Below are 16,548 nucleotides of genomic sequence, written 5' to 3'. Positions count from 1 at the left end.
GAGAATTAGGAGGAGAGGGAAAGGGGAAGTTCAAGAGAATGAAATAGACCAATTTATGTCTGTGCCTGTACAAATATATAACAATAAATCCTAATGTAATCTATGATTATAATGGACCAATTAAAATTTAAAAAAAATTATTAGGTCGGTATATTTCATGTTGTGTAAATTCATCATTTTTTAAATAAGAGAAAGAGAGAACATGTAGAAAACAGTGTTTATCCGTGGAATGACTTGTTGTTTCCCCTAGAAAAGTCATACTTCCTATCATCATACAGAAAACAAAAACAGTGTATGCTATACTACTTCAACAGTGAAAATAAAAGAAATGCTCTTCTGTGATCTCTCTCTTTCCACTAAGTATACTGAGGCCAATCCTCTGTGGATCAGAGATGACATAGCTGGTACCCATAGTGTACCTACTCCAACCCACAGTGGTCAGAACTAATAACATCGCAGTCCCCTTTCCCCCACAGGAAACCCTGAGTAACTCTGAACAGGACCTTCCAAGCACCCACCAGGGCTGACACATGGATGAGAAGAAAGAATGAGAGTTCTGATGCACAAGAGGTACTTGACCCAATGCTGATGGCTCTGAATATGCAGTCAGAGGGCCATAAGCCAAGTACAGATGCCTCACAGGGAAATTAGGTGCTTCCCTCAGTGCATAGCCAGCAAGAAAGTAGATATCTCCATTCCACAACTGTAAGAAACCCAAATTCTGCCAACAACCCAAATAAGCAAAAAATAGTGTCTTCCCCTGGCCTCCAATAAGAAAGGTGGCCCTGCTGACCCCTTGATTTTTGGCAGTGAGACTTATCAGACTTCCAACTCAAAAAAATGTAACATAAGATAATAAACGTAAGGTTTTTAAGACCAAAAAATTAACTGTATGCTGTGTGAATTTCACCTATTTTAAAAAATAGAGAACTATATTTCTAGCAATGTGCTTTGGAATTAGATACTAAAGAGTAGCTTAACAACACAAAATGCAATCACATTTTATTGTGCCCTACAAACTCTCAAGTGTCTTGTATTTTTAGTAGAGTCCATGGCACAACTGAATTACATAGTTAATTATAATTAGTAGACCATTAGTTCAGAATTTTGCAGCCTACCTTAGAGAATCTGATTGCATGAGCGTGCTGAGCAGTCTCTAACTGAGACTTGGTAAGCTGCAGCTGCTCCTTCAACATGTCCACCTCCTTCTGGAGCTTGTCCGTCTGAGCCTTTGTTTTATACTCTGTTGCAATGGAAAATCTTGTTAAAACACCATCTCTTATGAAACTCATCTGAAAACTTACAAGGCACAGTTCTACAGATTCAGCAAAGGACACTGCTCTTACTTGGGATATTATTACTTGTTGCATGCTGTGAGCTCAGTTTTGCTCTTTAGTGTTTATTTGGAGCCCTTCATATGTTTGGACAAAGAGTTACTTTTAGCAGAGTCTTTCAGCCACCATATTGAGGCTGGATTATCCTACAGAGACAGTATGAGAGCCCTGTTCATGGAGCAATAAAGCTGACAAGGAATAATCCCAGTCACTTTGACCCAATGGCACTCTGGGCTCTTCTTTAAGATGCCTGTCTCAATCAGAGAAGGAAAACAAGGGCTTTCCCTGCAAGTGCCACCATGCTGAAATCACTAAGGCCACCATCCTTCTGGCTCCCACCGAACTCTCCTGAAGACCCATCAGTGCTAATACAAGCAGAGGGCTGGCATTCAGAATGCAAACTCAGGCGGTACCCTGTCACTAGGGCAGAAGCGAGAAACTGAAAAGTAGTAAAAAGAAGCAACAAGTGAAGGGAAGAATACTTATGTACATGTACTTACATGAAGATGTACACATGACTGAATGGATATACATGTGTCTGTGAGTGTAGACATGAAAGGTATGGAAACCAAAGTAGAAAGTCAGAATCTCAAAGATGACCTGAAGAGATAATACTCATTTCAGAGGCTGAAATACTCTCTGAAACGAGTATGAGATAGAGTAAGATACTGAAACAGAAAAGAAAGAAGGTCAGTTTCACACTGAAGAATGGTAGGTTAATTAAAATATTTCATTTTTCCCATTTTTTCAATATATTGCTATATTCTAGCAGTGGTCTGTGACTTATAAATGGAATTTTATTTTGTTTCTGCAAAGCTTAGCAATTCCTTAAACAAATCTATTTACCTGTGATGGGCAGGAACAGAAACAGACTGGCCCAAAATGAAGGAGTAACATATCTAGATACTAAAAACACTTAAAATTGTAGTAAGAATTCCTGTGGGTTACTGCAGCAGAATGCTTTGGTCTGCTCATGGAGAAAGAGATCCTACATTTTTTGCTTTTGAGAACACTGAAATAGAAGAAAACTTGGTCCCTTGGTAAGCCACAGAATCCCCTCCTCTCTCTTGCATCTTCATCTCCCAGCACCCAAACACAGTACCTCTCACACCAAATGAAACAAAATCGTCATATTGCTCCCATATTTTGGTCCAGACTATGCCTCATGTCTCCCTCCCAGCAAATGTTATTGACATCAACGCCTGTGTTCAATAGGACCACTTCGTGATTCTCAGCTCAGCTCACCGAAATTGGGCTTTTGTTTCCACCAGTTCAAGGTACCAACAACTATCTTGACAACAATGGTCAATTTCTATCTGTATCTTACTCTGTGCCTCAAAAACTATTGATACACCTGACCATTGCCTCCTTTATGAAATACTTTTTCCTTCGGTTTCCATAATGCCCAAAGATGTTATTTCTCACACTCCACCTGCCCTTCCTACTGGTGGGCTGGCTTGGGTCTTTTGATCTCTATCTAGGTGACATGAGCCAGCCAAGCTTTCCTTCAGTGAATCCCAGAGTCCTACCTCCAGTCTGGGTCTTTCTCTTTCTGGACACACAGATCTTCAGAACACCATCTGCATGTCTACTGCCTGTGTGATGGAAACATACCCATGGCCAACACAAACTTTCTAGTCTCTTCCTCTGCACTCAAACCACTTCCTACCTCCAGCACTCCATCACAGTAAACATCACCTCCGCTTACTCAAACACGAGGACAAAAAACCAGGATCATCTTTGCGTCTTCTCTTGCTCTCATGCTGAGTCACATCTCTATAGGTTCTGTGTCTAAACATTTCCTTTATGTTTTTATCTCTTCCTCTGCCCTGTGACATCTGGTTCAGGCTATCATCTTCTCTCACCTGGGCAGCTGTGCACTCCTCCTTTCTGCCCCACTGTTGCTCCTACAAACTATCTTCTACCCATATATAGAAGAGTGCTTTAAGGTACAAATGAGATCACGATCCTTCCCTACTTAAAATCCTCCAGTGGCTTCCCACTACACTTCTAAAGACATCCATATTCCAGACAAGGCCTTGCTAGCCTCCCGAGGTCTGGCCTCTGCCCCTCTGGGTTCGCCACATGCTGCTACCTTACTTACTCCTCCAGCCTCCTTTCTGTCCCTCAAACATGCTGTCTTGCCTGCCCTCCTGCCCCTTACAATCAGTGTTTCCTACACCTGGGATACTCTTCTCTGATTCTCACCAGGCTGGAACCCCTTCATCATTCTGATCCCTGATAGATATGGCCTCCTCAGCAAGGCTTTTGCTGACCACCTGGCCACCCTCTCTCCCATGTGCCTGTTTTATTACCCTCTTCTCACTTGTCATCACTTGAAAAATTCCCTCTTTTATTTGTTTGATTCTCAGCCCCTCCTTTAGAACATAGACTCAAGAGAGCAGGACTCCTCTGTTGGACTTCTGGTCATATTCTTAGCACCTAGAATACTGCACGCACATGGCAGGGGCTCAATATTTACTTACTGAATCAACGAAGATGATGAATCTTTCTTTTAAAAGGATCAAGAAACACACTGGACCATGTCTCACTGAGGGAAAAAAAGGGGGGAAGAGCAGAAAGAAAACAGCTGTGAGACAGCACTCATTCCTTACCAAGGTGAGAATCATCAGGGTGGCGGCGTTGAATGTGGCTTTGTAGATAAGCTTGGTTCATAAAGGCCTTCTCACAGAAATGGCACTGAAAAGGAGAAAGCACAAATCCATGTGTCAGAATCCAGTATTTTCACCTAATTGCAAATTCAGACCCAAAGCACTACCCCTTGGGGGTTTTCTCCCCAAAACACACCATCCTAGCAAGTACACTAAAAGCGTGATTAAAAAGACAAATGTAAAACTACTGCATCCTTCCCAAACTCAACTAGTGACAACTATCTCTTGACAGATAAAATAGTTCTTCTGGAGCTTTCTGGAACTCCGGACACAGTTCCCATTAGCATGGTGGTTTCTACCCTGTCACTCCTAAATTGTTCATTACACGCCAGCCATGTGGCTTCTTTGTGTCCCTCTAGCATGCCAACCTAGAGCCTTGGAACCTTCTTGACACTCAAGACATCATTCATTGAGCATCCTCTACCCTGGGGGCAATCATACCCTGAACAAGGCCTTCCCTGAAGAACCTCCTGCCAATCTCTGTCACGTTACACTGTCTTGTTTTCACAACTGTACATCTCACCAGATAATATTTTCACATTTATTTCATTATTGCTTGTTTCCTTTTCATCCCTCTAGGTTCTTAAAAAGTAGCTTCCCAGACTGTCTTTCCTATTCATGGCTTCATCCTCTGAGTACAGCATTAACATATAATTGAACAATGTTTGGAAATGTTTGATCTAAAAAATGAATTTTTCTAAGGGGGGAAAAGTCAATTCTACCAAAAATTTCTCTTCTTCTACTTTTACACTGATTTGAATTTTAGGCAAAAATTCAGCTTGTTTCATTTATATTCCCATTCCTGGATCACTCTGAAGTGAATTATGAAATTCATAAATTTCACTTGCGAATATTTCAGAATATGTCTTTAAAAGATGTGGGCTTTCTTTTAATCATAATACCATAATTCTAATATCATAATAGAAATCATAATATCATTACTCCGCCTTTCAACATGTGAAAATGAAGGACTTAATAAATATCCAACATTATTTTATCTTTCCCCTATATTTCACATTTTGTCCAAGAAAAAAATTTTGGTTGTTTTGAAATAGGATACAAATAAGGTCCATCTCCTGCAATTGTTGTTATGGTTCTTGAATGTCTTCTAGTCTATAGGCTCCCCTCTCTCTCTCCTTTTTTCATTGCTATCCTTTTGCTAAAGCAATCAAACACTGGTCCTGCAGATTCTCTCCCTCTGGACTTAGCTGTTTTCCTCCCTGTTGGGTCATGTAACATGTTCTTCTATTTGCTAGGCCACCTTACTCTTAATTAGTCTAGTTACATCAGACTTCAGATTTTGGCTTAAAACACTAGCATTCTGGCATATATCTCAGCATTGTTGAGAACTTTAAAGCATCTTTTCAGACTTCTCTGTTCATGTTAAGTGCTCTGGTTCACCCACAGGACTTGAGGGACTGCCCACATTGACTCTGATGTAAATACTGGCTCTAGGCCTGTGCACTGCACTAGAAAAAGGGAAAGAGGAGGAAACCACGCCTCTCCCACTCTCCCAGCCCAACCCAGCATGCAAGCCAAAAGGTGTCCTAACAGTACATGTAGCAGTCTTTCCAACCCCCCAGTTCCCTTAGGCAACAGAAAACCAGGACATGGAATATTCCATCTTCAAGCTGTAATGCTGCTCCATTTGCAAACACAGAAGATTTCAGAAGGATTGCCAAACATAGATAAGATGAAAAAAATGGGGTAGTAATATTGGGGAGGAGGCTAACATACCACCCAATCAAAAGGAGTGGGGGTGAAGGAGAAGAAAGGAGATATGGGGAGGGAAGAGGGATAGGAAAGAGAATTAAGAAAAAACATGGAATGCAAAGGTAAAGATTACTGGTGGGGGAGGGCTATAAATCCCAGGAGCAACAAAGATATTCTTCACAATTTCTTCATTCCCTTCACAGAACACAAAACACAAGGGAAGCATGCATACTATAAAAATAAGATATTTGATAAAATAGAATAAGTTGAAAAAAGAAAGATAAAAAACATACAAAAAGCAAAATCAGAACTAAGACATCATCATAGAACAAATTTTTTTTAAAAAGCAATAGGACATTTTTTTTTTTAAAGAGAAGAGGGAGAGGGAGAGAGAAAGAGAGAGAGAATTTTTAATATTTTATTTTTTAGTTATCAGCGGACACAACATCTCTGTTTGTATGTGGTGCTGAGGATCGAACCCGGGCCGCACGCATGCCAGGTGAGCGCACTACTGCTCGAGCCACATCCCCAGCCCAGGACATTGTTGAAATGGAGTCACTAACTGAAGGAAATGCTGAGTTCAATAAATCAGTAATCATGGCAAATGCAGATCAAAGGACAGAGACTAAACTAATCAGTCAGAAGCTAACTTCTGACAAAAGAACTGACAAAGCCAATTCAACACTGATAATTGATCTTCCAGAAATAGAGGACCCATAAATGAAACAAAATTCAAAGACTGAATACAAGAGAATTTCCCTGAAATAAAATAAAGGCTGTAATTTGCAGACAGATCCTCAGTACCAAGACATACCTTACTACACTACTAGGCTTTGACAGAAAGAAGGAATTTCTTAGGTAGAAAAAGCAAATCAGCCCCAAGAAGGAAAAGCGGAGGCCCATTCATTTTCTCACAGCTACATCTACTGACAGGAGACAAAAGAACCATATCTACAAAGTTCAGAGGGAAAGTGTGACCTAAGAATATTCACCCAATCAATACATCTTTCAAATTTGGAAGAATTGAGAGAATTCAGCATTCATAGGCTCTATTGGTAAGAAAAATCATTTGGACAATCCAATCAAACTAAAGAACTCAAGAATGGAGGTGTTGAGGTATGGGTAAGAGCATAAATACAGAACCCATTTAAAAAAAAAAAAAACAGTAAGAAAGTACAGTTGAGTGAGAAAATGGTAATGTTACAACTTGGAAAGTCTGACTCAAAACCAGGAAAGAGGCACCAACCTCCAGTGTGACTATTTGGAGATGTACCCTTCAAGGAAATGATTAAGGTTAAATAAGGACATAGGGTGGGTAGAGCCTTGGTGTGATAGGACTGGTGTCCTTCCAAGAGGAAGGGACAGCAGGGGTCTCCATCTCCACACACAGAGAAAAGGCTGTGTGAGCCCACAATGAGAAGGGGACCATATACAAACCAGGAAGAGAGGTATTACCAGAAATGAACCCCACTAACACCTTGATTTGATCTTGGGCATCCAGCCTCCCAAAATTCATGAAAATACATTTTTGTTGTTTAAGTCACCAAATCTCAGGTAATTTTTAAAAATATTATTTGTTAGTTATAGATGGACATAATACTTTTTTTAAAAAAAATTAAGTTATTTCTATGTGGTGCTGAGGATCAAATCCAGTGCCTCACATGTGCTAGGCAAGTGCTGTACAACTGAGTGACACCCCCAGCCCTATGTAGTACTTTGTTATGGAATACCTAGCAGATTAATTCAGATATGATATCATTTATATATGATATCATTTATATAAAGTTTTCAAGCTTAAAAGCATTCTTTGTGAATATATGTATGTTCACAAAAATATTTTGAATTAAAAAACATAAAGGAGAAAAGATTCAGACAAGCATTGAGATTTCCCCTGGGAATGCATGTAGGGAAAATTATTTATTTCTAAAATCTTAAACAAAACCTTACCCTTTCCCAAAAAGAGTGGATGGAAATATAGCAAAATACCAGCATGAGTTAAATATAAAAGGTAGATATGGTACCTGTTATATGAGTCTATGGCAGTTTTTTGTTTTTTTATAATCCCATTATTAGTTTTTTTTTTTTAATTGTAGTTGGACACAATACCTTTATTTATTTTTATGTGGCGCTGAGGATAGAACCCAGCACCTTGCACATGCAGCGAGCTCTCTACCCCTGAGCCCCAGCCCCGGCCCCATTATTAGTTTTTATTTAAAAAAGAATGTTTTGTTTTGTTTTTTAAACTCTCTACATTTGGGTATTCACTGTAGAGTTGTTTCAGTTTTTCTGAATGTTTAAAGTTTTTTTTTTTTTTTTAAATAAAATGTTGAGGAAAAAAGACCCTACACATTGCTACTATTAACACCCTTACACCTTTAAGCCACATACAACATACACACCCATAAAAATAAAACCTTCAAAAAGTAGGCATCCTTTATTTTTTCCAATCTTTACTACCCGATTCTCGTGATTTCTTGAAGCAAAGGGAAATGGAGACAAAGATGAGCCATATGAGAACGAGATCACAACTTCTGTGAAATTGATAACATAGTTTGCCTCATGCTTTTGTCAGGCCAGAGTTCAGGCTTTGGATTTTCTGCCTAAGGGGAGGGAAAAAAAGAAAACTGGCTGTTGTGATTTCTCACATATTATAAAAACTCAATTCTGGCCATGTGTTTTGCACGACAACATTTTTTTTTTTCCAACAACCCCAGGTTTTAACTAAAACCTATATGCCAGGCCCTGTGTCACCCAATCCCCATGAACAACTGTTTTGAGGTTCGACAGCTGTTTCCATTCCCCAGACTAGAAACTGAGGCACAAAGAAGTTAAACAACTTGTCAAGGTCTAGTACTTGCAAGTAGAGATGGATCTGAACCCACTTAGACCCCAGAGAGCGTCCTAACCATCGTCTGTGAAGGCAGAAGCCGGCAGGAGCACAGGACCCAGCAGGAACACAGGAGCCCATTCCGGGATTCCGGGTAGCCTGACCCGGAAGAGCAACAGCACACTTCCGGGTTCACGTTAGAGGGGTTCACGTGCCAGGCTACGTGAAACAGGCCACACAATGGAATCCGTCCAGCAGTAAAACACTATTCACACCCTCTCTTTCATCTTTGTAATGGCTGATGGCCGCCTAACTTATGGAATATTTTACAGTCTAAAAGTAAGTACTTGGGCCTTCAACAAATGTGTCTGGGGTTTGGGATGTACAGTGATGCAGTGTTTGCCTAGCACATCCATGGTCCTGTAACGATCCCCAGGACCTTAAAAAAAAAAAAAAAAAAAGCTAAATATATCTGCACCTACGGTTCTTCTTAGGGCCAGGGGATGCAGAGTCCGTGCATGGTCAGACCCATTCATTCACTCAGGTTTTCCAGAAGAATATTCTCTGTGCGACAGTCCCCTGATACCAGGCATCAGAAAGGTATGGTCTGTTTCCTAACAAGGGAAGAGGCTTCACTCCACACCTCTGGAATCGGAATCTTTAAGGTACCGCTGGCACCTAAGTCCGAGATCATGGGGGGAGAGTAGGGTGAATTGGAAACTACAAGGCTACCAAACCACAGCTTCCCAAAAGCTAAATACTACACAGACCAAACCCAAAAGGTCTGCAGGCCCAAATATGACCTATGAGATGACAGTCTGCAACAGCAGCTTTAAAAGGTTATCATTTCTATGCTCAAAAATGATTTAAATATATTTATATATATAAAATGTTTGCTCTCACCGAATTTCCAAGGCTGTCCCTAGCATGGGAGTTAGTTCCTAGCACTAACTCCAAGTTAGTGATAACTGATGCCCACATTTCAGATAACAGCAGTATGAATGGTTCCTGATTATGGTGCCCAATACATGCCAACTTCTTCATACCATTACCATAATACCCTGCTGAGAGTGGTTGGGGAGTGAACCAGGATCTATCACCTCCCAAAGCCAAGGCTATTTAATCTACTAGGACTGAAATTAAAATTAGAAATTTAATAATAGATTGTTTCTTACAATGAAGAAGCAGGAGGTCAAGGAGTCCTATTTATTACACTTAGAAGTAATTAGGGTCCCCTTCAGGGACAAAGGCAAAAAGGAATGCTACATATCCTGGAATCAAATTTCCCCATTAACAAAACAATTATAATTTCTTTTGTAAATGATTTAAATTTTTATTCTCTAAAACGTTTTGAATTTTCCTAAAAAGACAGTTATGTGTGTATGTGATATGTGTATGTGTGTATTTATATACATATATGCATATATGAATTTGATACAGATAAATTATATAAGCTTCTATTTGGAAAGAGTCTCCCTCAAAAAAAAAAAAAGTAACAATGAATTAAAATTGAGGAGCTGTGTACTATTCATAGATAGAAATCTGATACTCATTCCTTAACAACACCAAGATTAGAATATGTTCAATACCATTAGTTTAAGAATGTAGTTTAGGGCTCGCCTGGCATGCATGAGGCAATGGGTTCGATCCTCAGCACCACATAAAAATAAAAAAAGATATTTAAAAAAATGTAGTTTATTATGTAAAACACATAAATGTCTTGTTAAAAAATCCCACCCAATAGGTGGGTATGGTGGGCCACACCTGTAATCCCAGCTACTCAGGTGGCTGCACAAGAGGATCACAAATTCAAGGCCAGCTTAGGCAACTTAGAATTTAGCCTAAAAATAAAGAAAAGTATGTCTCAAAAAAAAAAAAAAAATGGCTAAAGATATAGCTCAGTGGCAGAATGCCACTGGGTTCAATCCCCAGTACTGTAAAAAAAAAAAAATTCTCTTCAAAATGATTTAAAAAATGAAAAACATGTAAAGAAATTAACATGAGAATTCATTTTACCAAAAAAAAAAAAATTAAGGTTTCTCTAAGATAATAGCTGGGAATAGTAGATAAAAGAACCAATATTTCCACTTGTGCCTACCCAGAGATAGACCCTATTACATCCTTCTCTTACTTAATTTCCAAGGCAACCACTTTATCCATGAAGAAATCAAAGCTCAGATACATTAAGTTGCAATGCTATCAATTTCCATTTTAATTCACATACCTTTTATTATAAATTGTATGCTTTTTTTAACTCCCCAACACTCATCTCAACTCCATGGGGTTGTATAATTAGAATCAGGGACACAAGCTCACTGACAGATTCCAAAATCTCCTTCTGTTGCTGTGACATGGAGAGCAATCAGCAAAAAGTCTTTGAATCTTAGTTCTGTTGCAGTCCACTGGCAAGCACCATACTTGCATTTTTAAATCTGAAGAACTAACTTGATAAGTCAGTGTACACACTGGCCTTTATACATGGCTGTCTGACTTCTCCAGTTGTTGGGAGGTCTCTATTAAATACAATTCATGCATGGGGATACAGCTCAGTGGTAGAATGCTTTGCCTACCTCACAGGAGACCCTAGCTTCAATCCTCAGCACGACAAAATTTAAAGTAAAACTATATAAATACAAGTTCATAATTGCATAGTAGTCAAATTACTAAGCAATATAGGTGACTTTCCCTAATTTTATTACCAATCAAATATTCCTACCTTAAGAACCTGGAGTTAAAATGATTATACCACAGGGACCACAGCCAGCTTATGTGACCGTCATTCTGAGTCCTCTAACACCCCATCCTGCATCACCATTTCCTGTAGTACCTGCTCTATAGCTTCTGCCTTCTTTGCTCCCACTATTCACTAAGCTCTTAAAAGAGGTCTGAGGATTCAAAGAAACCACACACACAGTTTAGTAAGGGGAAGCCAAAAAGAGAGTGCCATCCACACATCAGATGTCCCTCATGCTCTACATGCTTTATTTCATGCAATTCAAAGTCCCCAGTTTCCAGATCAGGAGAATGAGGTTTAGAAGTTAAATGACTTGATACATACCTACGCAATACTAACCACACCATGTTCTCTGCCCTACACCCAACATTCACACCTGTTTCAGCTCCACTGTCCCTAAACCACTGAAGACTTCTAAAACATATTTAGCCAAAATCACCAGACAGTAGGTATGAAATCAATCTTATCAATGTGTTGCTTACTTTGATATGTTCATCAAACACCACGCTTCCTCCAATTAACACAATCCTTAATTAGGATTAAGCATCCCTAATCCAAAAATCTGAAATGCTCCAAATCTGAAAGTTTTGTATATGGACATGACCCTACAAGTAGAAAATTCCACACCAGACTCCATGTAACAGGTTGCAATCAAAATGCAGGCACACTAAAAATACTGTAATGATTTTCAGACTACACATATAAAGTATCTAGGAAAGAATTAAATTTGTGTTTAGACTTGAGTCCCATTCTCAAGATATCTCAGAATGTATATGTAAATATTCTAGAATCAAAAAACAAAACAAAACTGGAGTCTTTTAAGCATTTCAGAGAAGTGATATTCATCCTGTACAATGATTTCTGGTAACTCAAAATGGCAATATTTACCATCCTGGGCTCAATATCTAACCGTTAATTGTTGGAGATTAAGACTAAAAGAATGTAAATGTTTGATTATTTAAATATTGTGAATTATGTCAGTGAATTCTCTTGTTCTGAAAAATTTAGGAGTCTACAACTCACCATGAAAACAGCTCAAAAGTAATAATATAGAGGGAGATAGGAGGAAATATAGCAAATGTGGCATATGTTAATAATTGGTGACTCTGGGTGAAGGGTATATCAAAGTTCTTCCTATTATTCTGTCAGTTTGAGAATAGTTCAAAAAATTTTTAATAAGAAAAAATTTTATAAATGGCCCATATTCCAGACCATTTGGGGACTGACCTCAACAGCAATTTGTACATGGTTGATTTTTCTTGACATGATAGGAGGAAATAGGTTCAACAACCAGCATTTAGACGACTTCAATAAAGCACTGCAGATGCTGGTTATTTAATTATTAATTCCCTGTCCAACTGCAGAAGGTAATGAACCATGTTCTCTATTGGTTTAAATGCCTGCTTTTTGCTTAAGTGTGCTGTCTTCTGAGTTATGGTACAAATTTTAAAAAGGAAGAATGATTCCATAGGAAAAAGCTCTTAAATGGGGACTGGGTTGTTTAAGGTTATGATTGTGACCACAGTACAGCTTCCCACCTGGTAATAGCTGGCTTTGGCCTCGATCATCAGCTGCTGAGTAGAGATCATCTTCTTCCTGCGTTTACACTCCTCCTTGAGAAGCTTGATCTCCCCTGCCTGCTTGGTGAGCAGCTGCTTGCTGTGCTCACAGTCACCCAGGCTCTGGTGCAGCCTTTCCTCCAGGCTGTGCAACTGCGAGGTGAGGAACTCCTGCGAGTGCATCAGGTACTCAATGGTGAGCTGCGCCAGGCGTATGAGCTTCAGCAGCACCGGGTCCACCCCCGACTGGCAGTGTGGGCATTTCTCGTCCTCCAGTTTGCAGAAGGTTATGTTCATGATGTTCTCCTGCAGCGTTAGCACGTCCACGGCCCCTGCCACCTTGTCCACGTCGATGGCGCTCAGCCGGCGCCAATCCACACTCTCCAGTCGCGGCCGGAACTGGAAGAAGGGCAGGGGGCCTGATGCCGCACTGGGGGGCACACAGGCCATGGAGGCCGCGCCTGCTGCTGCAGAGGCAGAGGCGTCGGGCCCCTCGAGGCCGCTGGCCAGAGGGTAGTAGACGTGCTTCTGGAAGGGCTGCGGAGGAAGAGACAGTGCATCAGAGGCAGAAGGGGGGGGGGGCAGGAGGACTGGGGAGGTCCCCGCCCAAACCCGGCATCCCAGGACACTGAGGCTTCCCGCCTCTTACCATGCTTGCGAGCCAGTCCGCAGCCTAGGCTTTAATCAGAGGAGCGATTGGGCTTCGCCTACCAGCCCCAAGCCGCTTCCGGGCCGCCGCCGCCACACCCCTGGGAAGCCGGAGAAGACCAGATCCCCGGCGGCGGCGGCGGCGGCCAAGGTCTGGGCGTCCAGGACGTTGCTATGGCAGCGCCCAGCCGGACCCAGAGCAAAGGGCCCTCCGGCCAGCGCGCGGTCAGCGTGCGCCCAACGCCCTGCGGGACCAAAAAAAAAAAAAAAAAAAAAAACCTTGTGGATGAGTCTGGGTGGACAACACTGGTCCACCCGGAGAGGGCCTTCCTAGCACCCGTTCCCCAGGGCACCACCATCCCTGGGGGGCTGGACACTCGATGTCCTTAAAACAGGAGTGGGGAGCCACATCCCAGGAACTTTTGGTCCTAGCTGCCATCCTCTGGTTATCCATCCACTACTGTCCTAGCTTATGCTTTGAAATTAGAAATATCTATTCATCCTCATCTTTTACGCACAACCTCCAAGACAGGTAGCAACAAAACAATGTAAAATTAAATGGAGGGAAAAGGGCAAGAGGAAAATCTAGGGTAGTAGAAATATTCTACATTTTGATTGTGGCTGATTACAAGAGAATATACATTCATCAAAATTTATGGAATGGAATGCTTAAAATTAAGGTTGTATTTTATGTATTATACTACAATAAAATTGTTTAAAATTTAAGATTTCTTATATCCAAGATACATTTTAAAGGAATTTTTCTTCTCTTATGGGTTGGCAGCCTAAACATAACATTTTGAGAAAGGTGCAAACCAAAGAACTCCCCAGGTTTGTCTTCTGAAAAAGATGCACTGCCAAAATGCTGAAGGGAAAAAACAGATGGTGGGGTACTTCAGTCATCAAGTTTCCCTCCAGTTTTTACAAGGCCATCGTATTTACCTTATAAACTTGTGTGGGGGTTGCATTATTTTCTGGAGAGACCAAAATATTTCTAGTAGCAACTTGTAGACTTCAGGCCTCTCATTTTGGGGGTCTTCTGGGGGCTGCCAGTGGTTACCACAGAGATCAAGGAGCTGAGGAAAAGCCAGACATTCCTCAATCCACCGGGGAGTCCCTGCTTGGACCAACCACCAGGAAAATTTTTTTCTTTCCTAACAGCCAAATGCGTGAACAGAAGAAAGGAAAATACAATTCAGAGTAACTGAAAGCAAAGTTATAATATCAAATATTTTTAGCACAAAATATTGTGAACTAGAAATAAACCCACAGGAAAGCAACCAGGAAACAAAGCATGCGTTTCGTATAAACCACACAGACAGATAATTTCTAATAGGTTTTTGGGAAAAAATAACTATCAACAACTCACTGCAGCCTAGCATAAAAGTCTTAAAGACATAGATAGGTTTCACAATTTTGATTCTTCCTTTTACTTGCTGTCTAATTTAGAATAAATCTGACAGCCTTAGACCTCAGTTTCCCCATCTGTTGAAGGGTATCAGGATACCGACCTGGCAGGTCTGTGGACTGAGGGCTCCATCCACTGGGCTGCAGGATCAGCGGGAACAAGGGCTGTGGTCTCTCTTGCTCACTGATGTATCCCCAACACCTAGCGCAGGATCGGCACGGAGAGGGCGTTCAGAATTTGGACTCGTGAATAAAGAACTATGAATCAGGCGCTCAGTTAAGGAGATGTCAGCTCCTGGACTCATGTCCCTATTTTTTCCGCCTTGTGTTAGAGGGATCAACCCTTGTTCTGGATCAAAGGCCTCGGGGCAGAACGTGGAAGCGGCCCACGCGCCGCCGCTGCGGTCCTGGAGAGGAGGGGAGCAGGCCCGAGGCACCCATCTCTGTTCGCTGCCACCACTCCAATCTAGGGCATTTGCGGTTCGCCACCCTTGCCCCTTTGGTCAAAGCTCTGTCACAAGATGGCCGGAACAGGAAAGAAGGGGGATTGCTTTCCTGTTCCCTCCGTCTCCCGACCCTCCGGCAGGGCCCCAGCAGAGCCCCTAGACCTGCACCGCGTCTTGCTTCCCTGCGCATGGCACCGCGGGCCTGCTGAACCCGCAAAGACAAAGAGGGATGCGGGGTCCAGTGGGGCCTTGGCACCTTCTTAGAAAGCAAGTGGGGATGGGGGATGCGGCAGCCACGTCACCGCGATCCGCAGTGGCGCGGAACGTTGCCGAAGAGGCGGGAGGAGGACCGGGTCTCAAACGCTCCAAGATGCCCTTGTCCAAGGCGGGCCCCCTCGGGCGCCTAGGCGCATCCCCGGCCTCGGCTTACCCCAGCTGCGCGCTCCTGGGCGGGTACCGGGCGCTGCAGGCTGACGGAGAGTCTCAGGGGACCCAGATCCCAGGGGCTCTGCTGGCTCAGGCGGGGCTCGTGGAGGTCGAGGAGCAGGCGGGCGGACTCCTTCTTCCAGGGTGCAAGATGAAGCGTGTCTCGTCTGGGCAAGTTGTGGCGAGGCCGGTCGCCTGGCGCCGCTCAGGGCCTTCCAGACTCCAGGCCACTGGCGCCTCAGAATCCCCCACCCCCCTCCCGCCCCCAACCCCTCAGCTATCTCCTTCGGCCCTCTTCCTCCGCTGCCCAGCTCCTCTGGCTGTTGGGCGGGACTGTGCGCATCTAGACTGCAGCGCTAAAATGCGCTCCTCCAATCCGGGAGCTGGAGCAGACACGTGGTGCTGGGGCGCGCTCTGTTGCTGGCATGAGGTTTTATCCCCGGGAAGACTTTTCAAAAAGAAACCAGATTCACTCCTACCCTATGTTAGACGAGCCCAGCTAGTTAATTTCCCAAGGGCTTATGTGAATCTTTATCCGAAAAGAGATGCATTTTAACCACAGAAGTCTACCGATGATAAGGACCTTGAAGAGGCTGTATGCAGCCCTGCATTTGAATGATGTAGAAAATGAGACTGGGGTGCTAGAGCACTCCAGGATTTAAATCCAGATTGGTTTCCGCTTGTCTTGCAGCTCTGCCCACTTTAGGATGAGATTCCTGCATTTCTCTTGGTAGAAAGTTTGAGAAATTTGAATTGGTCTTTTGCAAAATCATTGTCTAGAG

The 16,548-nt window shown here is 42.3% G+C and overlaps 1 protein-coding gene across 1 annotated transcript in view; it reads right to left on the bottom strand.

Annotated features, from left to right (window-relative positions):
* Dzip1 (DAZ interacting zinc finger protein 1) overlaps positions 1–13,570 on the bottom strand; it is a 54,756-nt gene extending 41,186 nt beyond the window's left edge. Inside the window, exons 1-4 of the mRNA XM_077792157.1 lie at positions 13,489–13,570; positions 12,819–13,376; positions 3,950–4,034; positions 1,119–1,243 (exon numbers count right to left, since the gene is read on the bottom strand). Coding sequence (XP_077648283.1) covers positions 1,119–1,243; positions 3,950–4,034; positions 12,819–13,376; positions 13,489–13,491 — 771 coding nt within the window. The 5' untranslated portion in view covers positions 13,492–13,570. The remainder of the gene's footprint in view (positions 1–1,118; positions 1,244–3,949; positions 4,035–12,818; positions 13,377–13,488) is intronic.
* Between the last annotated feature and the right edge of the window lie 2,978 nt (positions 13,571–16,548).

Source organism: Urocitellus parryii, chromosome 2 (genome assembly GCF_045843805.1).
Source record: "Urocitellus parryii isolate mUroPar1 chromosome 2, mUroPar1.hap1, whole genome shotgun sequence".
NCBI classification, from domain to species: domain Eukaryota; kingdom Metazoa; phylum Chordata; class Mammalia; order Rodentia; family Sciuridae; genus Urocitellus; species Urocitellus parryii.
Note: the sequence above shows the minus strand (reverse complement) of the source record. Positions and strands in the feature narration are given on the sequence as shown.